The sequence below is a fragment of the Osmerus eperlanus genome, chromosome 11, assembly GCF_963692335.1.
Source record: "Osmerus eperlanus chromosome 11, fOsmEpe2.1, whole genome shotgun sequence".
Lineage (NCBI taxonomy): Eukaryota > Metazoa > Chordata > Actinopteri > Osmeriformes > Osmeridae > Osmerus > Osmerus eperlanus.
In genome coordinates, this window is record NC_085028.1 from 13,844,806 (window position 1) to 13,872,455 (window position 27,650).

At 41.7% G+C, this 27,650-nt stretch overlaps 1 protein-coding gene across 2 annotated transcripts; it reads left to right on the forward strand.

Moving 5' to 3' along the window:
• Positions 1–210: 210 nt before the first annotated feature.
• On the forward strand, positions 211–26,768 carry esamb (endothelial cell adhesion molecule b). 2 transcript variants are annotated; one of them, XM_062473914.1, is made up of 8 exons: positions 211–664; positions 20,200–20,345; positions 21,382–21,583; positions 22,004–22,159; positions 23,049–23,093; positions 25,472–25,594; positions 25,695–25,824; positions 26,240–26,768. In XM_062473914.1, exons 1-8 carry the CDS (start codon positions 610–612, stop codon positions 26,712–26,714), a joined length of 1,332 nt encoding a protein of 443 aa, XP_062329898.1. In that variant the 5' UTR covers positions 211–609; the 3' UTR covers positions 26,715–26,768. The 2 variants fall into 2 exon arrangements, with proteins under 2 accessions (XP_062329898.1, XP_062329899.1); XM_062473915.1 differs by lacking the exon at positions 23,049–23,093 and having other exon boundaries at positions 26,240–26,767.
• The last annotated feature ends 882 nt before the right edge of the window (positions 26,769–27,650 follow it).

Here is a 27,650-nt window from a genome sequence, read left to right on the forward strand (position 1 = left end):
TAAAAATGCAGTGCATTTAATTAATCTAACTATTGAGGTCAGTGTATGTTATAAATCCTATAAAATAAATTAATCCAAGAGTCTGCATGGTAAAGAGGTTCTGATACACGGCACCAGGGGAGAAATGTAGCGGAGGTCGGCACCTGTACGGAAAAAGGATTAGGGGGCGTTCCCGGCGCGCGCAGGTGCCAGCTATACATGGACGGCTGAAACCCTGGGAACTAGAATAGTTAACGGTTCTAACCTACGAGCGTGTTGAGAGACGCTCAGAAAGATGCAGGAGAGAGCAAAACTGGAGAGATGAGATGTATAAGTGTCATGGCGAGACAGTGAACTATTTTCTCGTGGTTTAGTGTTCGACAGTGCTTATAGAAGTGCAAACTCGCCAGTGCTCTGCAATGTCATCTATTGTTTGGGTGCCGGACGGGAAAAGGGAAATTATTCATAACCGTTAACGTGAGCTTCAACACGCTTTCTTTGTTATACGTGCTTAGCTAAACATTGTCTATTTACTCTCCAAGGACAACGCTCCACGGTAGCTTACTTGCGAATAAGTTTTAGATCTGAGGGGACTTACCTTGCACCGGAACAGACGGTTAATGTTGGGAGATGGAGATATCATGGAGAGCTCGTGCCCTGTTGACGTTGGTATGGATAGTCCAAGGTAAGATATTTAAGCCTCAAATACTTTTGTGATATTGATTGAAGTATTTTTTTGTATCTTTATTTTGGTGAGTAAAATTCTTTGCTTGGCAAATGTTCATCACGTACAAAAGTTTTCCGCATCCAAAGAAAGACGTTTTTGTGTGTAATATATAAATGTGACTAAATAACTAGAATATTGGCTAGTTAGCATAACTAGTGACGTCACACCTGTGCATTACATTTAGTCATTTATTTATTTATTGCATTAACTGTACATGCACTGCTTTTTCCAATATTTTGTATAAACTTGCTTTTATTTCTTTGGAGGCGTGTTTGATAAGGAAAAGCCTACAAAATAGGATACCCTTTCCTATTTTCTTCAAGGTATAGTTTTTTTAGTGTGTACATTAGGCTAAATGATAGGCTATTCATTTGACAAGTTGCACCTTTCATTGCACTCAGATGGACCCAAGACAGGTGCCCAAGACACTATATTTATCAACAGTGTGAAATGTGCTGGTGTGAAATTGGTAAATCCCACTTTGACACTATCAAACTTAAATCTAGACTATACCGCGTTATCTAATTTGCTGTTGGCATCATCTTTGAAACCTATAACAACCGCAGGAAGACATATAGTACGCTGGCCATTAAACCAATAAGGGCTCTGTGAGTCTTATGCACGGACACCGCAACAGGGGGGAGATTAGGATGATTCTAAGGACCCTAGTCAGACAGGGGGCCCAGCAGAACCCCACACTTTCCTGTATGATTTTGGGGCCGGGAGTAGGCCTACATTACATCAGGGGGCTCAGAAACCCTAGCGGCGCCCCTGGTCTTAGCTGTTGGGCATGTGTTTGGTTGTAATCAGCCACTCAATGACACTTACAAATGTTTAGTTAAATTAAGAGTCAATTTATATACACAATAAAGGACTGATTAAGAAAAGCTAGGTCCATTGTGGTCCCTTATCTTTCAGGCAGCAGAAATCAGATTTGTTTTGTAATCACTGACTGGCTGCAGCTTTTTAACAAGGTACTGGCAAGCAGGCTTTGCGATGAGATTAAAACATTTGGTGACTCCTGGTTTGACTGGAATTAACATGGTCAACATGAAATGTGTTTTGATGTGTCTTTATTGATGTGTCTTATTAATCCCTCTCCTGGAGAATGACAGTATGGATCAGGAGGATAGCCGTAGTTTACCATTTTTTTGTCCCCGTAGGTAAGTCTATGTGTTTGAAAAGATACTTAAGATATTTATATGTTAAGGGACAGGCTTTGATGTCATGTCAGTGTGATCACTGTGTGTCAGGGGTTAACTCTGTTTCACACTTGAAATGACAGGTTTCTGGGGCTGTGTGGAATTATTCTATAGCTCCCATCCGAAGCATAGGGGACCATAGTAACGCAAACCTTTTGTTAGACAGCTGACAGGATGAGAAAAGGCAGTTGGGTACTCAGTCTGGCCAGTCGCAGAGATGTCTCAGAAGATATGATATTGAAAGTGCTGTGTCTTAGGCCCTGTTAATTGTATAAACTACTCCCTTACTCTTTGACTGTTTCAGCTTCCCTTAGCTTTATAATAAATTGAGCTTTACAAGATAAAATGAATAAAAATCATCTGATAATAGTCAAAATAGGCGCAGCCTAACAAGCAGATTATTCCAGCGGAGGTGGATGAAGTCTCTGCTTAGAGTCGCCCATTCCTCTCAGCGTAAATCATTAGCGGGTCTAATGCCTAGCTAGCATGGTCAATTATATGTGCCCCCCGCATATCACCTAGAATGTACCAATCCCACAAAGTCAATATTTCACCTAATTAACGGCTACAGCTTGCCTTGGACTAACAGACAGTCGTTAATCAAAAGGCAACTTGCCTGGAACTAATGGCTAACACGTCACTGTGAGTTGTTTAACTAGATGGAGTTGGAGCAGGCTCTGTTCTTGAAAATCCTCCACAGTCTTTACTGTGCAGACTACTGTATGTCATTTCATCTCTACAACAACAGCGAGTGCAATGTGTACGTGTAGAAGAGGATCTGTAGCTACCATCTGCCAGAGTAATACTAATGTGCCAGAATTAAAAAATCCTTATTTTAATGAGCAGCGAGACACAAAGTTTGTTTTCAGTCTCTCAATCTATAATCAAGAATTTCTTAAATTCATCCGCGAGTGTGCCACTCTGGGAGGGACATAAACCGAATGTGTCTGACAGCCGGTGCAGTGAAGCAAAACACCCCAGACTGACTGACTGGCTGCTGTTAAGGTGCAGCCACAGCGGCGGCTTGTCATTATTCCCTCCCCACCACTGCCTCCATCCAGGGCCTGTCCTCATGTGACTAATGATGCCTGAGAGGGCAGACCTGCTCAGGCTCGGGTCGCCACGGAGATGAGTCTATCAGGGTGCTTTGCAGAGAACTCATCATCCCACCATCATCCCACTCTGCCAATTAGCGAGTCAACCTGCCTCAGCTTTACCAGAATCCCTTTTCGGTTATTTTTGTGTGTGTATGCTGTCTTAGTATCGTGGCTTTTCTTAACCTTAGACTTCTCAAATGCATCGTTTGGAATGTCCTTCTTGCTGTTCTAACTTTCTTTCAAGAAATGTCTGCACTGTACTTCTGACCTTTGGCAACATGCAAAAGAGACTGCCTGTAGGCAAAGCAGTAAGCAGAGCTCTGGAGTGTACAGCTCATAAATCATGAATCTCACAGAGAGCAGTCTTCCATTTACACCCAGGCGTGGGTGAGGACTGTGGTGATTTAGGCCAGGTGCATCATGGGAAATAGCACACACTAATGAGGTACAATCCCCCCCTCTAAATGAGGCCTTTGCCCTGATAGACACCAGAACGTGGGTGTCAGAGATCACACAAGCAGCGCACGCCCCAGTGGAACACAACTAACCGACAACAACTGGATGAATGACGGATGACGTCTGAATCCTGTTGTATACCACTTCATTTAACATTTAGATATATGGTAAATCATTCAATTTTTTGTAATTTATCACAATGTGTTTGAGCCTGCCTCTTCAAAGGTGTCTATGAGCACAGTTGTTGAGTCACATTATATAGATGGTAACGAATCCCTGTTACATCTTCTCTTTCAGCCACATCCTGACACACAGTGCAGCTTTTTAAAACTAAAATATGTGTACTGTGTTCCATTGACAGTTCTAAAAGGCTTCTTTTATCCGAGCCCACGATTGATGTCAATGGGTACAAGGCTTGAAGACGGCTGGTCTTCAACACATGCCTTTTTTCGTCCACTTCGTCATCCAGGTGGGAGGGAAAGCAAGACTTTTGTGTTTAGAGATAATGCAAGATTGGGGATGGTCAGGTGTAATTGTTAAGAGATGGGCTATCGTGGGTGTTTTTGGTGGGTGATATTGGCCAAGATGGGTTTGTAAACTAAGTGTTTTTGGAGATTGGTTAGTTTTGTAATGGTGGATGATAGGCCTGGGGAGCAAGGCTTGATGGTATTTTTGTTGTGGTGGTAAAAGGGCAGGTGATGAATCCCCAGGAAAAGAGGGGGGAGATGGATGGTTTTGTCTGTGAGGAGATGGAAGATCAGTATTCATTGAGGAGTGAGGGCACCCTTTTATCCCCTTGCTGTCTCCATGCTTCTGGGCCAGGGGGTTCAAGGTGTTGTTCTGAGCGACCGGATGGGGTTACTTGGTGTTAAAGGCTTCAGATCTGGTTATATGAGGCTAAGAACCATCCCTGCTGTCTCTATGGGATTCACCTTAAAGATTAAGTGTACACTTACCACTCTAAAGCTGATTTCTGAATTGTTTGGATACTCTCACTTTTCAGACAATTTCATGATGATATGGTCCTTATCAAAATACTGTATGTAACTTCTGTGCTTAGATAACTCATAGCCATCTTATACAGCAACAGGCCAGATGTCATGAGAGAAAAACCTACTGTAGCTGGACCCTGCGGGAGTCATTTTACCTCTAACATCAATCTACTCCAGTATCAAACGCTGCTCTGTGCTGTCCCTTCGGTAGTAAGGCAATTGCCTTTAGAATTAATGCTCCAGGGTGGTGGCAGATACCGCTTAATATAGAAACAGTCAACCAACCAAGAAGGAGAGAATGTACTGCAGTGTATTCTACAGTCATGCCTTTCCAACCCAACACTTCTTCCAATTGACTGAGGATTCAAACCAGGGAAGGTACTATAATGATTAGGGGTGTAACAATATATCGTGGAACAATATATCGCAATACAAAATGTTTACAATATGTTTCGTAGAGTTATGGTAATATTTTTACAATACGACGTCCGTTTGATCCTATTGATTGAGCTGCCAGCGCGCGACCTACTCTGCACCTGCGTCATGCATGCATTCACTGCATTCACAGAAATCGCTTGAACGGACTTAACTAAATTGTATGTACAACAAAGAAAATTATTGAAAATGTTTAATGTTTTGGAAATAAATCTGTTAAGTGAATTTCAGTTTAATTTCAAATGTTGTTCAAAATATTATGATACATATTGTATTGTACACCCAGTATCGGGTTACGTATTGAATCGTGAGCTGAGTGTATCGTTACACCCCTAATAATGATTTTACCTCAAATCAATTGACCAATCTACCTTTCACTCAAAGCTATTCATTAATGAGCCACGGTTTCAATTTACGTCTTGAGAAAGAAGGCTTATTTCCTAGTTGGACTGAGGTCTACAAGAGATGCCGTACGGAAATCAATGTCATTTGAACAAGAACATGTAAAGATCAGGGAATTGCAACTCAGGCTCTGATCTTGTATTCATGAAAAATTGATTTGAAAGCACCTGCGTTGTCACTATTTCATTTGTAATAGGTATTCTGGATAAAATGTATTTACATGTTCGACATTTCATTGAATATATAAACAAAGACACTCAGATCAAGATCACATACAGTAGGCTACATACGTCTGTATAGTAGGATGACAGGGACCTTTCTATTATGGACTGTTATAATGGGTGGTTATTAGCCTTAAATTACATATGACTCTTTTTGTTGTCTACACCAGTCTCCACTAAGCCAATGTTGCCACTTTCGACTAATATGTTTCCAACGTAATGAGGTAATGACACTCAAAATGTTGTGAAATTGGGTCTAGGTTATATACCAGCAGGTCATAAGCCTAATACATGGTCATTGCATTAGAGGCTCTCAGTCAGGGGGGAACAGTGTCGTTTCTATTTCAGACCCTGAAGTTGGCTGGCTCTCTAAATTGATCTAGTCTCAGTAAAGTGCACAGGACAGACCAGGAGAAACCTGCTCCAAGCTGATAAGACCAGTAACCCTAACTACTTTAAAGGCATGGCACAGACTCCATCTTATATTATTCCCATTTCAGTTAGTAAATGTAGGTGAAGTAATAATATGCACTCAGACATGGGCTGTAACGTTTGAAGTTCAGTCAAGAAACTTAGGCAGGTGTGGAACAGATTTTTTTTGAACATTCTCAAAAAAAATTGTATTTGATATTGCTGCTACTGGTAAAAAGGGAGGTGTTTGTTAGTAGTGGGCATCAAGTTGAGTAAAATACTATTTTGTTTGGTTGTGAATGGAGTGCTGTGTGGCCAGGCTTAATGCATTCCGTGTACATCTATCTTTTTGATCTGTGTTCACCACAGGAATGGTTCATTCATGAAAACCTGTTAGACATTGGCATTGTCAAAGTTGGGTTACCAAAAGCTAATTTTGGGGTTGAGTGGGTTCAGATCCATACAGAGGGAATCTGTGGTGTGTAAAATAAAGCATAAAGTGTTTTGGGAAATTGATTTACTGGCCGGGAATGTCTCTGGTCAGTGAAGCCTGACATTGAAAGACCAGGCTCTGTGTCAGACTCAGTGGTATTTTCAAGCAGGCAGGTTCAGTACCCAGTAGACATGAACCCATGCATCTGCATTTCTATCAGTAATATTTCAGCAAAGGAGTATTCGTAGCCAGTGCCTGTATGGTCCTCCACAGTGACAGTAAGCCTTTGTTCAGTTTGTTTTATGTGAAAAAGCTGAAAATGAATCATGACAGAGTTCTTTAGAAGTAGAGATCAGTGCACAAATTTAAATCTACCCATCAGTGCATTCATGTGCACAGTTGTATTCATATCCCTTGTGTGATGACTGAATTAGCTTCCTAGGCAGGCCACAGACAGGGACATATAATTTTTAAGGATGTTTGTGTTTTATTGGGGGGAAGCCAAGGAATATAATTTTTTTACATCAGTGATTTTTTAAGGTCAGAAGTACATGTATAATCATAACTATGTGAAAAGGAAAAGTACATAGTACATGCGAGATACTAAATTAATAACTGCCTTCGGTTCTCTATTGAGTCTTTCTGCTATGTTTACTTTTATTGGTGCAGTTTAACCACAATCCTAGAATGCGAGCAGCAATGTTAAGGCTAGTTTTCAAAATACTTTGAATGACCAAAAGGTAAGTCAAAGACAGGATGTCAGTAATGAAAGGAAATAGAGTTTTATTTGAGCCTTGAAAATTCTACATTCGAGCAGGTAATATCCATCTGGCATGTGCCGTCACTCTGTGTGTTCCTGATAGTGTTCAAACACTCTTCCGCTTGGGGAATTCAACTTTGATGGGAAAAGGTTATTGAAATTCCTAATTTCTGTTTTATTTTCACACTTGGGCGGGTTACCCATCCACAGTCCATTCCCCATTGCCTCTCTCTGTCCCATGACTATCCTTCCAAATCCCAATAACTCTGCATGGCCAGATATCGTGGGCTTTCTGAAACTATTCTCAGGAGTGACAATTGTATATCTCCTAATAAAAAATAAAAAAAGGTTTCTCTATGAGCATTAGCATCATCCGGTTTTGCTATCATATTTATTTTGTCTTTGTGGCCCAAATAACAGTAGGCCATATAGTAGGTCCACCATGCCATGTAGAGTAGCAGAGATCATGCCACTTTACATGCTGCAATATCTCATAATAGTTCAGTAAATATCATGGCTCAATGCACCAACAACCCTGTGTAGCTTACCTGCCATTATTAAACATGTATACAGCTCACTTTATCTTGTCCATGCTTTTGAAATACAGAATTGCTATGCAATTTTCAATATTCAAGAATTGTAACACAATTCTGACATTGTAAGACAATTATTGTTGTCTTTTTTTACTGATGTGTTAATCTACTGATTAATCTGAGTAATATTCTGATAAAAGGAATTTTGGCCAACTATTGTCTTGGCATAATGGTCTAGGTCAAAAAAAGTTAAATTGTGAGTAGCTTCTGTTGAGGTCATCAACATCACAATGTATTTAGACTTCTATTAATAAAAATACCCCTTCCACGCTCTTAGATGGTCTTAGAAAGAGGTATGAATCTCTTACACCAGAATTGATCCCACTTCCGAGAAAAGGTTTTTCTTTGAAGTGCGATTGGCTTCAAGCCAGAGTTAAATAGACAACTTTAATTACATTAGGTGGTGCCACAATGTCCAACATAAGTGGTGTATTCACAATATGATGTTTGATTTGAACTTTGATATTGAAGTTGATAGAGCCAGACTGACTAAAGAAATTTAAGACTTAAGAATCCCCAATAGTTTAAGAGGGAACCCATTAATATGGGTAGAAATATTTTGTAATAGCAAGTAAAGAAGTGTATACACCCTCCCCATCTGCTTCACAAACACACAGGTTCTGAGGCAATTGTGTCAAAAATGAAAACACAGTGGCCAGATTAAAGGGTGTGACCCCCCCCCCCCCAACCCCAACCCCTCCCCATGCCACTGGGATTCTGTGCGTCCCCGGGTCCCTCCCTCTTAAAGCCAGCTTGGACTGATAATAAGATTAGAATGTGGAGAGAGAGCTTAGCGAACCTGGCCGAAGAAACATCAGCCATGCTCCATCAACAGGAGTGCCATGGAAACGGAGCTTGTTGGAGAGAGGGGCGTCGCCTGGCCTGACACCTGACACTGCTGACACATAATGTAAAGCAGAGAACAGTTGTGTAAAATTATTTGATATTATGTATACTGATGAGAGTGAGAAAGGGAGAGAGAGGGGGAGTTACCAAACACACACACTTACAAGTGTGCACGCAAAGATTTACGCTAATCCCACTCAGCGCTAATCTTATGCACCACACACACACAGAACATTCCTCCCCCAAGGGACATGCGAGTGGCCTTATGACAGTGGCACCATCCAAACTAATCAATGCTCCGTTGATCTGTGTGTGAATTAAAGACTTAACCCCTTTACTGCCAACTGTCACAGAGATAGAGGCATAAACTGACATAAATGGAACAACAACACGTGGAGATAATTAATGAAGACTGTTTACTGTAAATAAGTATACTTACCGAACAGTCTAAACCCAACTCCGGAGACCGGAGTGTTCTTGATAATGGTAAGTAAGTAAGTAAGTAAGTCTTTATTTATATAGCACATTTCATACAAGAATTGTAGTTCAAGGTGCTTTACATAAAATCAATAAAATCAATAAAAACAATAATACAAGTGATAAACAATTCAAACAAAAATAAAAATCACAATAAGATCTCTGTTCAAGAGAGAAAACAACTTTAAAAAGTAGGAAAACCCTTTTGAGATAAAATTACTTAAATGCTTCGGTAAAAAGGTAGGTTTTAAGCTGTCTTTTAAAAATGTCTAGAGTGTTTGCTTCCCTAATATTTATGGGTAATTTGTTCCATAGTTTTGGGGCGTAATTGACAAAGGCCGAATCACCAATCTTCTTATGACTGCTTCTGGTGACCTCTAATAGGCCTGCATTTGATGATCGCAGTGTTCTAGCTGGTGTGTAGTTTATAAAGGAGTTAGCAATGTAGCTAGGTCCTTGTCCGTGTAGAGCTTTGTATGTGAGGAAAAGGACCTTAAAGTCAATTCTGAAGGTAACAGGGAGCCAGTGTAAAGTAGCTAGGACAGGACTAATGTGTTCTCTCCTTTTAGTTTTGGTTAATAATCTAGCTGCAGAATTTTGAATGAGCTGTAGTCTTTCAGTGGTTTTCTTGGGAAGACCAGTGAAAAGTGCGTTACAGTAGTCCAGCCGGCTGGATATAAAAGCATGAATTAACTTCTCTGCATCATTTTGGTTTATGAATGGTCGTACCTTTGCTATATTCCTCAGGTGAAAGAAAGCTGTTTTGGTCACTTTATTAATGTGAGAGTTGAAATTCAAATCTGAGTCCAGGATTACACCGAGACTCGTCACCTCTGGTTTAAGACAGGGGGTTAAGCCTCCAAGATTCTTAATAAGCATCTCTCTTTTGGATTTGGGGCCACATAGTAGGACTTCGGTTTTGTCTTCATTTAATTTAAGAAAGTTATCATTCATCCATTTGTTTATTGCCAACAGGCAGTAGTTGGTAGCTGGTCTATATTCTGTCTTTTGGTGTTGACATCTCTTTTGGCAGTTCTCTTGATGTGTGCTCCAGCCTTAGCTTTCATCTGCCTACCAGCTCAGTCTGAGATCAGGGATAACCTACAGGATGGTATCTCCCAGCGGTGTTGAGCTGATGACCTGGAAAACTGTCTCACCGACCCCGGGCCCTGATTGACAGACCAGTAAAAAAAAAACATCCTTCTATTGTCAATATTAGTGTGTCTTGCAGGTTGAGATGGAAGCATGTGAGATCTATTTTGGAAATAACACAAGATGTACAGAACTGCAGATAGCTGGATTTAGCATGCTAGCTTTCACAGTGGTTGGTCCTGTCAACAACTACAAGAAACAGCTTCTCGTATTTTTTTAAACAGCGCAGTGAAATATAGCATTTATTTTATCTATTTCTTGTGTGCAAGGAATGTTGAACAAAGTTCTGGTTGAATAAAAACGACATATGTTTATGGTAATGTAGCACACCTCAGCATGCATACCGTCTAAATAATTATTTTTGAATGTTATGTAGCTGAGGACGGCTGCACCTCTTGACGTTGCTGTGTTTTATCACCAATTCTCCGCTGACTCAGCCTCTGCCGATGCAACGCTGCTGTTGATCGATTAAAGCACTCGGAGATTTGACAGTGTTTTTCAGTCTCCAAGTTTCATATCTCATAGATTTGCATGGCCCACCTGCTGCTGCCATCTTCAGCAGTTTTATAAAAAAATAAAAAAATAAAACAGGAGCCAAAAATACAACTGGTTCTTCTTTTTCTTTGACTGCTAGGGGCTCTGTAAAGTATAATGTTCTGTTGGCGTCAAAGTTTGAGAAGATCAATCACAAGTAGCCATATTCTGTGTTATAAAGAGGAACCCTGCTATTGCTAATGGAACACACCATTCTCATTCTTGGCCTCTGGAAAATCTTGATTTAGTTCTTCATCTGTACAGCTGTCTCCTTATTTGGATTCTCATCCAATTTTTTGTAATTTATCCAAAGAATTTATGGCTCTAGAGGAGCCTACCTTGTTAAATGATCAGGAGATCAAATCCGAGAGCTGAGAACTGTCTAATTCTCTCCATCTCCCCCAGCAGATCTAGGAGTGAAGCTTAGGTAAAATGTTTATTTGGTGTCATAACCTCCATAGTCTCCATTTTCTTAACAAGCTTGTCAACCCTTCCCTCTCCACCAACTGTTTACACTTAGGGTGTTGAAGGGGGAGGATGTTACAGAAGCCAAAGAGGATTATTACAGTAAGAAACCTGAATAATCTCACTCTTGTCTTTCACTATGACACAGAAGCCCAACCAGGTCAGTCTGAAGGAGGCTGCCCCCATCTAATCTCACCATCAGCGATCCTATACTCATGCTGCTGCTACCTGTTTATCGGTTTGCCCTGTCTTGAAAGGCTAAAAGCCTGTATCTGTTAATCACTTGTAGCAGGGTGTGGGAACCATTGAATCCTTTTTTTTGGTGGCTTAATCCATGAGTATACCCCATGTCATGTCACCTCACTAAATTACACCCCGTCTAATGTGAAAAAAAGGCTTTTGGGGATTATTTTTAGACCGTCTGTTATTTACCATCCAAGGTTCAGCAATGGACTTTGTCCAGTGTGAAATTAGTTTGATCAAACACCAAGTGAGGGATTAGTTTGATGAGATGGAGAGCTGCACTGCAAATTATGACACTTGGATGATTACGGAAGAAAAATCTATTAAATGAGTTTTTTGCTTGTATAAATCTGTAATAAAAATCTGACTGTGGAACAAGTAAAAATGTGCTTGTTAAAAACATTCTGAAATAAGATGTGATATTTAGGCCTTTCAAGATCAATAAGGCAGATTAGTACCTGAAAAGGACATGATATGTCAAAAAAACGTGTTTAATCTGAGATACAACTCAAAACAAGATGTTTTCAAGACTCCTTCACTTAACAAGATATTCAAGATGCATTGTCTAAAATCACATACCTATATCTCACTGAAATGTTACTTGTTAGGTGATTGTGCCGTATTTTAAGTGTAATGAGATTTTTAGACTAGAAACTAGACACATCTTTTTCAGTGTAGAGAAATATGTGTGTCTGTTTCGTCTCTCAGCTCCCTAAAAGGAGTAGAGCAGCAGCAGTTCTGAAGCTATAAACCAACCAGGGCTCAGGTGGCGATTTGACTGACTGAAGATATCCTCTGGTCTCCAGGCTCTTTCAGTGGCAAAGCTCCACGCATCTCAATGGGTTTTGGACTAAATGTGATTGTGTTTGTGGACTGGGTCTGAGTGCTTAATCTTTTGGCTGGTCACTCTCTCTCTCCTAAGGGGCCACCTGAGCCCAGAGGCTTGGTCAGATGTTCCAGCAGGCTTCTAGCTTCATGGATTCTCCTCTAGGCACAGCACAAGCTGCCTTTCATATAGAGACCAATAAATCACTCATGCACTTTCTCACCATTCAAAACACTTCCATAGCACTCCCAGCCACATAGTCATATCTCATTCTACACACATCCCCTCACAACCTCTCTGTCTGTTCAACATGCCGGTGAATGCTCTGGAACAGAATGAGAATGACATCATTATTTATGATTGTAACTCCTTCAGACATCCACCACTCCAGTTCTCCATGCTGGTCGATTCCCCATGTCCCGTATGCATTATTGTTCAGTCAGAAATGCTGCTAACCAGAGAATATTCTCTATGTCACATTCATTTTTGACTGATTTTATCATTTTGTAACGTCAATATAGATAATCCTCCCTGCAGCACAGTGTTAATTTTTTATGATCTCATTTCCGAGAAGGCATGGAACCATGGGTTCCTGGGTAGTGAATTCATGTCCTTGCAAAAAACTGGAACAACTGTATAATCTGTGTGAATTGCCGAGACCAAGCGTCCTTCTGCAAGGAATGGATCCTTGTTGTTTTCTTAAACTGGAGGTTTACTGTTTTAGATTTATATGGCATTAGGTCAGAGGATATTCCTGAGCCTCAAGATACTGTGTGTTGTTGATGGTGATTACTAACCACCAGGCCAGTCATATGGATTAGGATTTATACAATACGAGTGTAGGTAGTACACCAATGAGATTTCTGTGTTTTGATTATTGGCAAAGATTCTGTTCCAGCCTTAGCAGCCTCTACTCTCTGTCACTGTCAAGGCTGGCTCCTCCTCAGCCGAACACATGACAGATCTGGGAGATGAAACGACATCCCCTTGCCCTCCTGCCACACTAATGGCTTATAAATATCTTCTTCAAAGCCCAAGATAGTGTTGGGGCGGTATGGTGGTTAGCTGCTGTTGTGGTGTGATACTGCAGACCTATTTAAGTCCAACGCTTCCCTTTCATTCCCTGCCACCAGTTCCTGCCACAAGGGCCTGGGGCAGTGTGGGCTGAGGCATCGGGTGATGGACAGCGAGCCTGATGAGGCCAGTGACACCCGTCAAAATCCTACATGAGAGAGAGCAGGGTGACCCAACCTCCTTCCTCTTTCCTCACACACTAACTAGAAGAGTTTCATTTTTGTAAGGTTTTGAAGGGAAACTGTTTTACACGGTTTTGACCTGTGACACGCGGACACACACACACACACACACACACTCACACATCAGCTTACTAACACACCAGCACACACACAAGCATCCACGCACACAAACGCGCACACTCACACACACAACGTGCGGCTTGCTGTAATACAGTTATTGTGAGTTACTGTAAGACTTACAATAAGGGGGCTCGCTTGCCTTAGTGTGCTGTGTGCATTGACACTGCATCAAAATGCTTTGTGCCTGGCTTATGATCAAAGCTCCCACGCATCCATTCTCTTCATGATCAGGAAGACATGCAGCTTTTCTTCCTCTCCTTCCTTCTAATGTCTTCCTCAGCTTGGGGGGTTAGCTGATGATAAATGCACTCCCTAAAAGTCAGCGCTCTAACGACAGTATGACATTTGGCAGACGCAGGCATGCCGAACCGTGCCGCTGTCGGAGCATACATATTCATGTCAACGAGCGTGTGTGGTGGAGTCACGAGCAAGAGTGTGGCAGTGGGTAGAGATCGTAGTCAGAGGTCAGATGTTGATGGGAAGCACTGGATCATAGTTCAAATAAGAATCTGCATGACCTGTTCTCCTCACAGCTTTGTGGATGAAACCACCATGGGAGCAGAACACAACACCCCCTCTGGCATCACATACATAATGAGCTCCATCACTGTCTGGCCCTATGGGTGGTCATTACGGAGACCCGCTTCCTGGATACCGTCGTTCCCCTAATCACAGTCTATACTCAAGCCCTGCGATCTGTTCGGCAGTTTGCTCAGAATTCCTAAAGCCAAGTGGGCCACGGCTGTCGTCTGTGACAGTGATCAATGGTGATGAATATTAACAGTTGTATCTCGATCGTGTCGTTAACTATGATGTAATGCTCGTGGATTAATGGTCGGTCTACCGTGCCAGCTAAAAGAAGAAACTGAGGGGAAGCTCCTTGTTAAGTTGATTGGGAACCTAACCTCTAACACTCTCTCTCTCTCTCTCTCTCTCTCTCTCTCTCTCTCTCTCTCTCTCTCTCTCTCTCTCTCTCTCTCTCTCTCTCTCTCTCTCTCTCTCTCTCTCTCTCTCTCTGTCTCTCTCTCTTATGGTGAGCTTCTTTAATGTATCACTCCAGCTCCATCCATCTGTGCTTGTGTGGGGGAGGGACACTAACCTTTAAGATTGATAAAGGGGAGAAAATATCCCTTTGCCAAATTCTGAAAGAGAAGCCATAGTCAGAAGGCTTGTTTCTGTTGCTTTGTATGGAAACAGTTTGCGCAGCAAAGGGGATGAGAGATTGATAAATCCCTTTTTTTATTTTGGCCTTCGGCGGTCTCCTACAAATACTTCACACTATTGAAATCTCAGAGGTTAGGACCTACATTAAGTATAGTGTGAAGCTGAGGCTATACCTCTGATATTGTTTATATCAAAATGACGGGAGTTTTAATGGTAGGCTTTTATACCCTCCATTGACTTGAATCTTTTGAATCTGCGTCTCCAAACTCTCTAGGTGACAAAACAGAAAAATAGCCTAGTAATCCCGAAATCAGCTACGACGCCTGGAAGTTTTTTCTCCCATGAAGTGCACTTCCTTTCGGTACAAGGAGATTCATAAATAATGTGATTTAGTTACATCTCTTGTGTGTGCTCAATTTGTGTCTGACTGTGTGAACTGTATGTGTGTGTTCACGCACATTTGTGTGTGAACGTGCTTTTGTGTAAAAGAGAGAAAGAGAGAGAGAGAGAGAGAGAGAGAGAGAGAGAGAGGGAGAGAGAGAGAGAGAGATAGAGAGAGAGGAGTGGTGTGTAGGAGTTTTAGCCCATGTGTGCATGCCGAATCAATTTGAACACAATCAAAACTTAAGAAGGATTAAAGCTCCTGTGATGAGATAGCACCCTCAAAATGGCTTAAAATAGCTGCAGAGATTACGCTAATGTAATCCAATTTAAAGGAGCCTCCTCCAAATATTTATTATTTAAACTCCATCTGTTTGAAGCCCCGAGGGTCAGTCCAATATGCAGTGTTTTATAGAGACGGGGTATCTTATTGTCCAACGTCCCTTTTTCTTGCTCGTGTACCGACTTAAATAGACTCCTGATATCCTGATATTCCATACATTATTGCATCCCTCGTATTCTGAGTCAGTCCTATATACCTCTGAAAAATTTAGAGTTTAGCAGCTGTGAAGGACTTCAGATGGACTGCCTTCTTAATGAGGCGTGATATTTACTCTGGGAATGCAACGGCAGGAGGCTGTAAGACTTGCCAATCACGCACCTGTCTGTGCTTTTCCATCAAAGACTTGGAATAAACCTGGAATTTATTGCTTCTTTTTCTAGATTAGAGCCTCATTTGGAGACAGGAGAGCCTGCTCAGCGGAGATAGGGATGGAGAGACCGAGTGAGAGAGAAAGAGAGAGAGAAAGTGGCAGAGAGCAAACTTGATTCTTAGCTCTACCTAATGATAAAGACTGTAGTGAAAAGAGAATTGAGGCTACACTGGAAGAAAGGGTGACACGTTAATGAAAGTTGGGCTATCTTCTGCCACTCTTTCAGACTACTGAATTGGTGTTCTCCCCTATGGGTCAACTGAACAGTACAAAAGAGTGGTTCTGCGTGAAATTACTGGATATCTCACCTCAAACATTAGTTATTAGCAGTAGCTGGTTCATTTTTGTTTAAAAACAATTAATGTTGGGCAATGATTTGTGCCTCTTGGCTATTTCTCCTAAAGATATACTTCCCCCTACTGGATGACTTTAGATACTACATCTGAAACAGTGACCCCTCTAATTGAGCTCCAGCATGCATGGCACCGTGTACTTTGCTTTGATATTTTTTTCCAGAACTATGTGTCTCTCAGAACTCTAGAGCCCACACCACTAGTGGCGGTCACCGACTTGTAACAGTTGAGTCACCAGCATCAGACAATTTGCATGTTTGAATAAACATGTGCAAGAAGAAAATGGCTGAATTATTGGACACAGGCGTCTAAAATCAAGACATTTGTTTGGACTGAACACAGAATCCAGCATGTTCAGTTTTCACTCCTTACAGGGGCAGTATTTCATGGGTTTAGCAGCTTGGATTTAGATGGACTTGATACAGACATCCACACCTTCCAATGTGTCTCTGTCTCTGAAGCCACACACGGCCCAGATGGAGACAGCCAGGGATTAGGGAAGATTTTCCTTCATTTGATGAACAATTCACTGACACAGATACTGAGGATAAACCTGGCCCAAGAACCACAAGAATAGTCACGGGACTGTATAGTGTTATGAGGGGTTATCATTCACACATATTGTGTTCCTCTCTCATGCCTTGTTTTATATATTTAAACTAACATATAAAACCTTTGGTTTGTATAATCACAGTTGTATCTTAATTTGATGGGTGGAAAGCCAGGTAGAACAGTCTCCCCTTCGCCTTCTCATCCTGTGCTGCATAAAAACTAGGTTCTCATCTTTATTAGCACAGATTGACACTTTAATCCTTGTAATCAGTGATGATTACACTGGTGACACCCAAGACTGAATCTGGTTTGATTTTAAATGAATATATTGTCAAACAGTTATCAGTTGGTTATCAGTTGGATTAATGTGCCTTCCAAAATTACACTTGTCTGGGTGGATATTATATAGCCTACGTGAAAAATTTGAGCTCTTTGTTAGCATAAGACTCATTTAATTCATTTAGCAGATGCTTTTATCCAAAGTGACTGTTAGAAATATTAAGCGTGTGCACGTGTGTGCGTCCTTAGCAGTGGAAACTTACAAAGTTCCTGACCCTACGCTTGACCAGATGGTTTACTTAGTACAGATATTGTTAAACATATTTATGTAATCTCTAGTAAGACAATGGTCAGCCTAGGTCAGTTTGATTACGTAAGCCTAGTGTCTTCTATAGTTCATTTGGGGAGGGGTTCCTCTGCAGACAAGGAATGCTAGCACCAGTGTTATTCAGTATAAAACGTTACATTCTTAATTTCTCCGACAGTGACTTACAGGGGTTATTAACCCCAACCTCTAGATCTGCGTTTAAATGCTTCTCCACTGAGTTATACCTATCACAAGTCCACTCTTGTCTAAGTGACAGCAAAGACTGGCAGGTTCCACAGTGTCCTGCATTACATTATCGGAGTACTCTGCTGGGCTGACGTTTTTTGAAGCGGGGGTCAGAATTGGAAGATTGAGCCAGGGATTGTTAAGGGATTAGTCTGCAGGATTTAAATGTTGTGACACCACAGTAGTGGGCTTGCTAGGGGGTCAAAATATCCCATGGGTAATAAGAAAGCATAGAGCAACTGCAACTTTAAGCCCAAAAAACAAGATGCCAGGGCTTGACGTCACACATACACCAAGTTGCACTCTCTGCCTCCTATCTCTCCCTGTCTTTCTCTCTTATCTCTCCCTCTCTCTCTCTCTCTCTCTCTCTCTCTCTCTCTCTCTCTCTCTCTCTCTATCCCTCTCTCCCTGTCTATCCCTCTCTCTCTCTTTCTCTATCCCTCTCTCTCACACACAAACACACTCTCTTATCTCTGCCTGTCACTGTCTCTCTCCCTGCCTTTCTCTCTCTTTCTCTCTGTCTTTCTCTCTCACACACACACACACACACACACACACACACACACACACACACACACACACACACACTCTCTCTCATCTCTCCCAGTCTTTTTCTTTCTCTCTCTCTCTCTCTCTCTCTCTCTCTCTCTCTCTCTCTCTCTCTCTCTCTCTCTCTCTGTCTCTCTCTCTCTCTCTCTCTCTCTCACACACACACACTCTCTCCCTCTTATCTCTCTCACTCTCTCTCTCCCACTCTCTCTGTCATCTATAATTCTCCCAGCTGAACAGAGTTAAATTCTAAAAAGAAGGAAAGCATGTCTTCAGTGCAGCTGTGGAAGCTTTGGATGTGGAACAGTCTTCGCAAACTGGATCTTGATCAAACTATCTCCTTAAATTTGTGTGTTTTTGAATACTGGGGGTTAGGACCCTCCCCCTCTTGGAAGGTGTTAGTGTTGTAGCGGTTCAGAGATTGAGAGCCGTCCGGAGCCAGGTCGTTCTCATTGAGTGTGTCTGTCGATTTGGCTCCAAGCTGGCGTATCCTGAGGACTCCGGGTGCTGGGATCAGCTGATCCACCTCCAGCTGACCAGCTCAGGGGACTGGCCACCCTGTGAGTTAACCTGCCTCTGATGACCTCCAACCCTGCTCTTCTTCCTCTCCCCTGCTTGTCTCTCATCGTGGTCCAAGACATCCACTCCTTCAGCTTTGTTTCTGATGCTACGTGCTGTACCACAACCATCCTTATCTTTAGGATGTGTACCTCATGTATTTTTTTTCCTGTCTTATCTGTTGGTCAACTGTTCTTGCTATAGATTATTGTTGTGTTTTGTGTTCAGGGAGGGATTTAAACGCTAGATAAATATATCATTACATGGCAGTTAGGATTCTGAGTTGGTTTTTCAAATCAACTAAAATGCTTGATATTAGTGTATGTTTTTTTATTCTCCCAGACCCAATATATTAAAATTACATCAAATGCTTGACATTAGCATAGGTGTTTCCCGTTCGTCCTATCAACTCAAATGCTTGATCTTGTCTTATTAGTCATGCTTGTCTGAAAGGGGTGGGTTTGAATTGTGTGATGATGCCTTTTCAAACTACAATAAGCAGTAGACTTCAATACTTTTTTCTTTGAAAATAAATTATTGAAGACCTTTCTCAGTCAATATGATAACACTAAAGGAGGGGGTGTTTTTAAATCCACTATTGGAATTCACACAGGCTGTAACCCTAGTACCTAGTCCGTCCTCACAAAAAACACACCACACACACACCCCAGGAATTCATATTTTCGCTTTGAATCACAGTGTATCACTGGTCACCATGCAGAGGAGCTATTGACAGAACTGTCAATGACCAGATTCCAACCAGATTGAAGATAGCAATAAAAATAGTGAGGAATGTTTCGAATGAGATGCTGACAGTTGGAGAGAACAGCTCAAAATTGTTATGTATAAGCCCCACAAAAGTTGTGGGCTCCACGATCTTTACAAACATTTTTCAAGGCATAATGTCTCTAATTGGATGATTTGTAATGTGCCTTCTATTCCTCATGCCATTTGGTCTTTGCATGTTTTACTGCATTACGTGGTTATCGGATTACCACAGCACATGTGTAGGATTATAATAGTGGCATGGATACAGTAAATTATCACACAGGAGACTAAGTGAGGAAAACAATATCAAGATGATCAAGGAAGGGACAGTAGGAGGTTTCCAAGGCTTTGATGAGTGATGATCCTGTATTTCAAACTGTAATGTTGGGCATTGCGACATGAATGAGCAGGGGGTGAGGGTAATGGTGATGCTTCAGAATCAGAAAGGGTTTTAATCGCCATGAAAGTTTGCACAGACAAGGAATTTACTTTGGCAGGAAGGTGCATACATTAAACATATAGGAATCTTAAAACTTAAAAACGTGGTCTAACTACACTAAAGGTACAAAGTATGACGAATACTAAGGGAATTTATAATTTAAAAAACAAAATATATATCAAATAAAATATAAAGTAGCCATAAATTCAGGAGACAGTGTGACGGTGTTGGTGTTTTCTCTCCTGCTGTGGTAACTGCTCCAGGTGACTCACAGCGGGTGGAGATCCCCAGGAGAGACATGGAGGTGGTGAAGGGCCAGATGGCTGTGTTGCAGGCCTGGTACAGCCCCAACTCTGACATCCATAAGAACACAGTCATCTGGAACTTCATGGCGAACGAGTCCAAACAAGTGAGTGAGTTAGGGGGTTCAGACTTCAAGATGTTGACTGCTTTGTATTACCTAATTTGTCTTTAAAAGTATTAGCTGAGACAAATAAATAATAAATAAATGACAAATAGAGTTGCTGATTACATTCTAATAGGTTTGTGAGACAATTGAACAGCAGCCTATCAATTCATTTGGCCTAATGCCATGTTACAAGGACACTAAAGAGCTTTCCGAATCATCCAGATGAGATTCCATAGTTTGATAAGTCAAAGTTCACCTGCTTTACTTTCATATTAAGAGTTCAGATTTTCTACTGCATCTTGAATGTCCTCAAAACTCGGTAATATTCAGTATGAATGGGTGCTGGTGATCTACCCAGATTAGGATTATTTCCAGCACCTTTTATCGTGAGTCAGTTGAAGATACATATTTACATTTACATTTATGCATTTAGCAGACGCTTTTATCCAAAGCGACTTCCAAGAGAGAGCTTTACAAAAGAGCATAGGTCACAAGAGTGTACCTGTAGGAAAAACAGTAAAATATTTCACAGCGAGTACAAGAATTTGAAATTCATATGCACAGCCATGAATTACCATGGCACTAATGGTGACCCAGCGAATGTGGTGCATGTGTGTCCTGTAGGTTAAAAACCTGCACATGTGTGTCTACATGCTCTTTGCAGTGATTACGATAATCTCAGTAGTTTCACTGTCTGCTGCCGCATAAGCTTATCTCAAACAGAAAATCAGACTAAAAAAAATCTAACTCGACCATCTGCACATATATATAAGGATTATCTTTATGAAGGGCGTTGACTTCTCATAGGCTTTAACTGAGTAGCCTGGGAAACTGCGCTGGACTAAACATTTCATCTCGATGAGTACTGGGTATTGGAAGAAGGAATGCTGCAACTTTTGTCATCTTCCCTGAAAACCTCTCTCAGTATTACAGAAATTCTGTGCATCTACATTATGGCTACCAATATCACAATTACCTAAATTGTTTCAGTGTGTTATGTCACAGCAAGCAATGTTTTCCCTCCTGTGCCTGACAGATCATCTCCTACACCCCAAACTTTATCAACGACGGAAGCCCAGAGTTCAGGAAGCGTGTGGGCTTCAGTGTGTCCATGCCCTCCGCTAACCTCTCTATCTTCATCAACAACACCCTGGAGTCGGATTCAGGGCGCTACTTCTGTAACGTCATCATCCCTGGTTCTCCAGGCCTCACCGGGGAACTGCGCCTTAATGTCAAAGGTAGCAGATCAGTCAGGATGCCAGTGCGAGCTGAAGCACTGTACCAGAAACATTACCCTATTACGAACAACGTGCAGACTTGGCAGCCTGTTTTCTGTATGATTTTCTCATTTCTGTACATGGCAAGCACTTTGGAAATGAAACTGGTCTCCACAGTTGACATGTACTGTATAGTACTGTCTAGCCATTACAGCAGATCCCACAGCCACAGCAGATGGTCACAGACCCACAGCACCTATTACCTTGTAAAATAAAGTCATCCATTCTAGGAAACAACATATTGGTATCAAATGGATTGAATCATCCTTTGGAAGGTCAATAGTACTACAAGATGTAATGCTACATGCTTTCATTTATCTCTTGTGTTTCTGTCTTGATCTGGCTCTTTAATCTATCTGCCTATCTTTCACTCCCGCTCAGTCCCTCCCTCGCCTCCAGAGTGCACCCTGACAGGAATCCCTGTGCTGAACGGAAACGTGACTCTAAGCTGTAAGTCCAGCTCAGGCAAACCTGTGCCTCAGTACAAGTGGACCAAGGCAGCCCCAGTGTCCGAGGTCTACTTTTCCCCGATGCAGAGTGAGTATTAGGGTTATGGGTAATTCTTTAACAATCACTATGGTCAATGCAGGTCCTTTCATTAATTTCCATTGCTTTCTGGGTAAAGTGATAGTACTTCCCACACCGTTTGTACTACGCTGTATGAATTCTATCAAACAAGAAGTGGAATTGTAGAGACTCATGTTTTTCCCCTGGTGAGGAAGTCATTTTTTTCATGTGTTTCCTTTGCTATGCTGGAGGCCTCAGGAGAGTTATAAAGACACAGCCATGCATCGTCTGGACAGATCCCACTGTGGGGTGTTCGATCATACCAGGCCCTTTGAAATGTCAAGATATTTATCACTAAATCTTTCAAAGAGCCAGACAACATGAGCAAAGTGCACTGCATAGACATTAGAAACACTTTACCTAACATAAAATACCTATTTTATTCCCAGCTTTTTGTTCCAGTCAATAGATAATATGCTTTGTGATGGGTTTTTTTACATCGTTTTGTAGCTGTTTTTGTTCCGAGAAATAGATGATTCTCTTGTGAAAACGCCAGCTGTCTCTGAATAATGGAGCTTAGGCTGACTAACCGTATATTGGAACAGCTTTCTTTTCTTCATCTCTTTATCTAGTTTTTTCACTCTTTTATCTAATCTGTTTTCCCAATAATGTATATTTTCCATTGGTTTCAATATGTACACGTATACAGACCCAGAGGCTTGCTTGCATGTTTGCTTGTTTGCTTGTTTGCACACTCATTCACTCACTCACTCGCTTGCATGTCTCAGTCACATATACATGAATGGTCCCTACAAAAGGACAGAATTTCAAATGTTTCAGAATCAAAGCATTCCATCAATGTGCACTACCCCCCTTCACATCCTTTCTTTCCACCACTGTCTCCTCCTGCATGATCTAGAATGGAAGTCCTGCCCCCAGCCCTTGATTGTTCTTGGGTTCATGGGTAAGGGTTTCACTCATCCACCCCACACTGACGTCCTCCTGCAGCCCTTCACAGCTCATCCCTAGCCAGCAGTAATCCTCTGTCACATAGAGCTTCACCTCAATGTCACACTGCAACCCCAACTAGAATTCCTACCTTTTAGCTGTGTGTTTGTTCCAAACCCATATATATATATTCTGATAACATAGATGACCTTATGCTCTCAGTGTGCTGTATCTACGATTAAATATACATTCTGTGACCAGGCAAGCTAGTAACAAAGTTTTTGCTGTGCCTCTGTCTCTATGGAGACGTGACCCCATGGCCATCTGGCTCTGAGAGAAATATGTGTAACTGCTGTGTTAACATCCTCTTGACATGGCTATTAAGTACACGGCAATGTGCAAAGTACTTTTTTTTCCTAATTTTTTTCTATTTTAGTCATTTAGCAGACGCTCTTATCCAGAGAGACACAGTAAGTACAGGGACATTCTCCCCGACGCAAGTAGGGTGAAGTGCCTTGCCCAAGGACACAACGTAATTTAGCACGGCCGGGATCAAACCTGCAAGCTTCTGATTAATAGCCCGATTCCCTAACCGCTCAGCCATCTGACCCCCAGTACATGACAAAACGTCATGGTAATCCCGATGCAATACAAACATGCTAATACAACTCAAAAAGGGGTTTCCGCAGAGTAACATCAGAATAGTTGCAGTGAGTGAGGAGGATGCCTTGTCGTGAACAAGTGTGGGAGTAGTTCATATACAAAGAAAGAAGAAGAAACATATGCGTGTGTATGAATATGTTTACATGATTCGGAATATGTACGTAAATAAGTTACAGCTGTTCAAAAAAGTTAGTTTTTTTTATTCCAAGTGAAGGATTTATGTATATTATCTCGCTCTACAGTTTCCATAGTCCACACTTCTTTGATGAATTGCACTGTATTACGCTGAAAATACCCACTTTCTAAGTAAAGGTCACATAAAGAGACTTAACAGATCACCTCATGGTGGGATTCTGATTGCTGTTTAAGGTTAAACATAAGCCAAGTGAGGGTTTGCTGATGCTGCTAATCTGTCCCACTCAGGTCTAGTTTCCGTCACCTTGTTTTCAACCTTGTGATTAAACCATCAATGACAGGACACCAGAGTGATGTCACAGATGGCAGCAGTTGTGTCACCTGGAACACACAGCAATATCCGGAACTGGGGCTTCAACTTGTATCAATTCATGACGTTATTGATGCAGGGTTCATTACTTTGTATTTCATGTAAATGTACTTCTTTCCAAGTTTTTAAGTAAACACAGCTGATTTCCTCAATGAGTTCCCATTTCAAGCAGTACTGCCTATGGTAGAATCTGCCCTAGACAGTTTTGGTTTACTGTGAAATGGAAACCATGAGTAGTCATCATGGAGGACCTTGTGTTGTGACAATGCAGCCCTGACCGTCCCTTTCCTGTAGCAGATGGTACGGGAGGATGTTACCAAACAGCATTTCTCTCCCATTACTACGGAACAGCTGTTTGTGAGAATGACAGTGGACACTTTAAATTGTTTAAATGCTAGTCTCCTCCCTCAAAATAAAGGCAGCTGACATCATAGTGTGAATACTACTAGTCTGCCCTGCATTAGGAATACCAGCCAGAATATAACAACTCTTCTATTACTTCCTGATATTTTTACGAAGATGTAAACTCATTTGTGTTGTCCCAGAGTGGATTGTAAAGGATTTGTTTGTTAAGGATGTCCTACTTATTTACTCTACACATGTAGAACAATGCATCTGTCAGGCAACATATAAATGGACCACAGTCACAGATTTAGGTAAAGCAACATTGTGTATTATAATACTGGACTGCATCGACTTGTCTGATGCCCCATGTGACTTTTTGATGTAAACCTCAGCATTTGAAGACCTACATGGTCTCTATTTTGTGTCGCTGTAATGTTATGAATGGATTTGTGATTATCACTTGCAGGCCTACATTAGACTATCAATCCAGTCACACTGTGTTGTAAAACAATCATTTTACTGTCCATACATTTATGGATTGGACAGAAATTCAAATTGTTCACAATGGCTGGGTGAATGACTAAATGTAAATGACTAAATGAATGATGATGGGGGATGGAAAAACCATACAAACCCTCCCTAGCAAATTTGACATGATGGCTTTCCATAACATCCCTCTCTCCAGGACCATATTGTGTAGATGGCATTCTAGTGTATGTTTACAGTGTGTGTTATTTAGAGTAGAGTACATTACCGTTACTGGTAGTGCATCTAGCTGTATGTGATCAGCGAACAGAACAATCTGGGTGTGTTTGTTTATCACAACCTACTTTAGCAGGCCTTCATCCTGAATAGTGTGCTGTGCGATGCTTCCCTTCCAGATGAGAGACAAGGCACCCTGAGGCTGAGCAATCTGACGAAAGGCATGTCAGGGAAGTATGTGTGTCGAGCCAGCAACACCGCCGGAGCAGACAGCTGCTCCATCAACCTTGAGGTCTTTACCTGTACGTACTGTATGGCACACGCCACAACACTCCCAATCCACCTGCTCCTGGTCCTCTTCGTCCTGGCTGAACTGTCCTTCTTATTTTCCCCGCCCCACAGCTTCCAACACCGGGGTGATCGCAGCCACCGCCTTGGGGTCCATAGTTGGTCTGGTAGCCATTGTGCTCTTCCTCATCTTCATATTGAGAAGGAGGGGAGACACAGAAGAGGAGATTGCCAATGAAATTAAGTTAGATTTGTTTATGTTTGCCGTCTTGTCGGTATAGACTGTATGTATGGAAGCAAATCAGTGACATAATGTTGAATACTTATTATTAAAATTTATGATCCAAAAAATCAAGGTTCAGAAATTCAGGTTGTTCAAATTTGCACTAAAAAAAATCGGATCCCAAAAATGTGCTCTTGGATTTGAGCAACCTGAATTTCTGAACCTTGAATTTTTTCACCTCAAATGTTTTCACCCAAAAATATTTCCCCCAAAATCTCTTTGCCTAAAATGTGTTTGCCGAATTTTTTTCCAATTTCACTATTAAGTATTTAATGCCTTTTAAAATTTAAAACATGATGTCACTGATTTGCTTCTATATGTATGCGGGTGCTGTCTTGTCTTTTTCATCGATTGTCTTTGTGTCTTTCCGTGGCAGGGAGGATGCTCCAGCACCCAAGCGCGTATCCTGGGCAAAGAGTGGGACAGGATCAGATAACATCTCCAAGAATGGCACACTGTCTTCCGTAGCAACGAGTCCCCAACCACGAGACCAGCCCAGTTTTCACTACCCATACCCCTCCGCGCCTGCCTCGGACACAGGCTCCTTACTCAATGCCTACCGGCTGAGGCCTGGCGAGCCCAACCCCTTACAGGGCCTCCCGGGTTACAACATCGGTGGCACCCCTCCACACAGGAACCACAGGAGCCTCCGGCCACCCAGCACTAATGGAGTCCCTCTCCATGCCCCCCACAGCCCCAAGCTCAACACCCCCAGCAGGACCGAGGGGGCCCAGCCCCAGGTGCCACACCCTCTCACGATGCTGGCCAGCATCAGCTCCTCCACCCTGACACGCATGGGGGCAGTGCCCATCATGGTTCCAGCTCAGAGCCAGGCTGGGTCCCTGGTGTAGCTGACGTTACATTACATTTCCATTTAGTCATTTAGCAGACGCTCTTATCCAGAGCGACTTACAGTAAGTACAGGGACATTCCCCCGAGGCAAGTAGGGTGAAGTGCCTTGCCCAAGGACACAACGTCATTTGGTTAGCATAGCCGGGAATTGAACTAGCAACCTTCTGATTACTATCCCGATTCCCTAACCACTCAGCCATCTGACTCCGGAAACGTTAATGTTTCCTTTGTGAAATACTAAGAACTAACTTACTGAAAAACTGTTACCATATGGAGAGAAGGGGACTTTGTAGGTGAAAAACTTTATCCATTGTTGTACTTTAACAAAGTTGAATAAGGTGCTCAGTATGTTGTATAGCTGACACAGCATACAATTGTTATTTCTATTTGGTAACTGTATCTTGTTTAATTTTTTATAAGCAAAAAGAAAATGTTAAATGAATTTTATGTACAATTTGAAGTTAAAAACTCTATTGAATTAGTACTGTATGTTTAACAGTGATATGATCTCTCTACTGATACATATGGAAATGGTCAACCTTAATGAATGTAGCTTTTGTTTGCAGATACATTTGAAGTCATGTCATATTAGATACATACAGACACAGTAAGAGATCCTCAAAGAGTTTTACTTTTTCCATTATCTACACGTGCTAAAATCTACAGTTCACCAGATTTTTGCCACATAATGAGATTACCTGGAAGTTTTCCCTAGACCAGCTAGCCTACCTGTTCAGTAACACTGGACTTGATGTGCCCTACAACCCAGGTATTTTATCTCATGTTAAGACTAAACTTTGACATTGACCGATACATGTTTGAGACAATTGAAGTATAATTTAAGTAATTCAACGGTGATGTGGTTTTATCAAATTCATGTAAACTGAGAGCATATCAATATAATTCCTGTTAGGTAGTTAATGTACATCTGCCAC

Bases quoted from the DNA above. Each gene is read 5' to 3' on its own strand.
- esamb (XM_062473914.1), top strand. From the start codon at position 610: ATGGAGATATCATGGAGAGCTCGTGCCCTGTTGACGTTGGTATGGATA. The intron at 20,346-21,381 runs GTGAGTGAGTTA...TGTGCCTGACAG, and splicing joins TGGCGAACGAGTCCAAACAA to ATCATCTCCTACACCCCAAA. The intron at 21,584-22,003 runs GTAGCAGATCAG...ACTCCCGCTCAG, and splicing joins ACTGCGCCTTAATGTCAAAG to TCCCTCCCTCGCCTCCAGAG.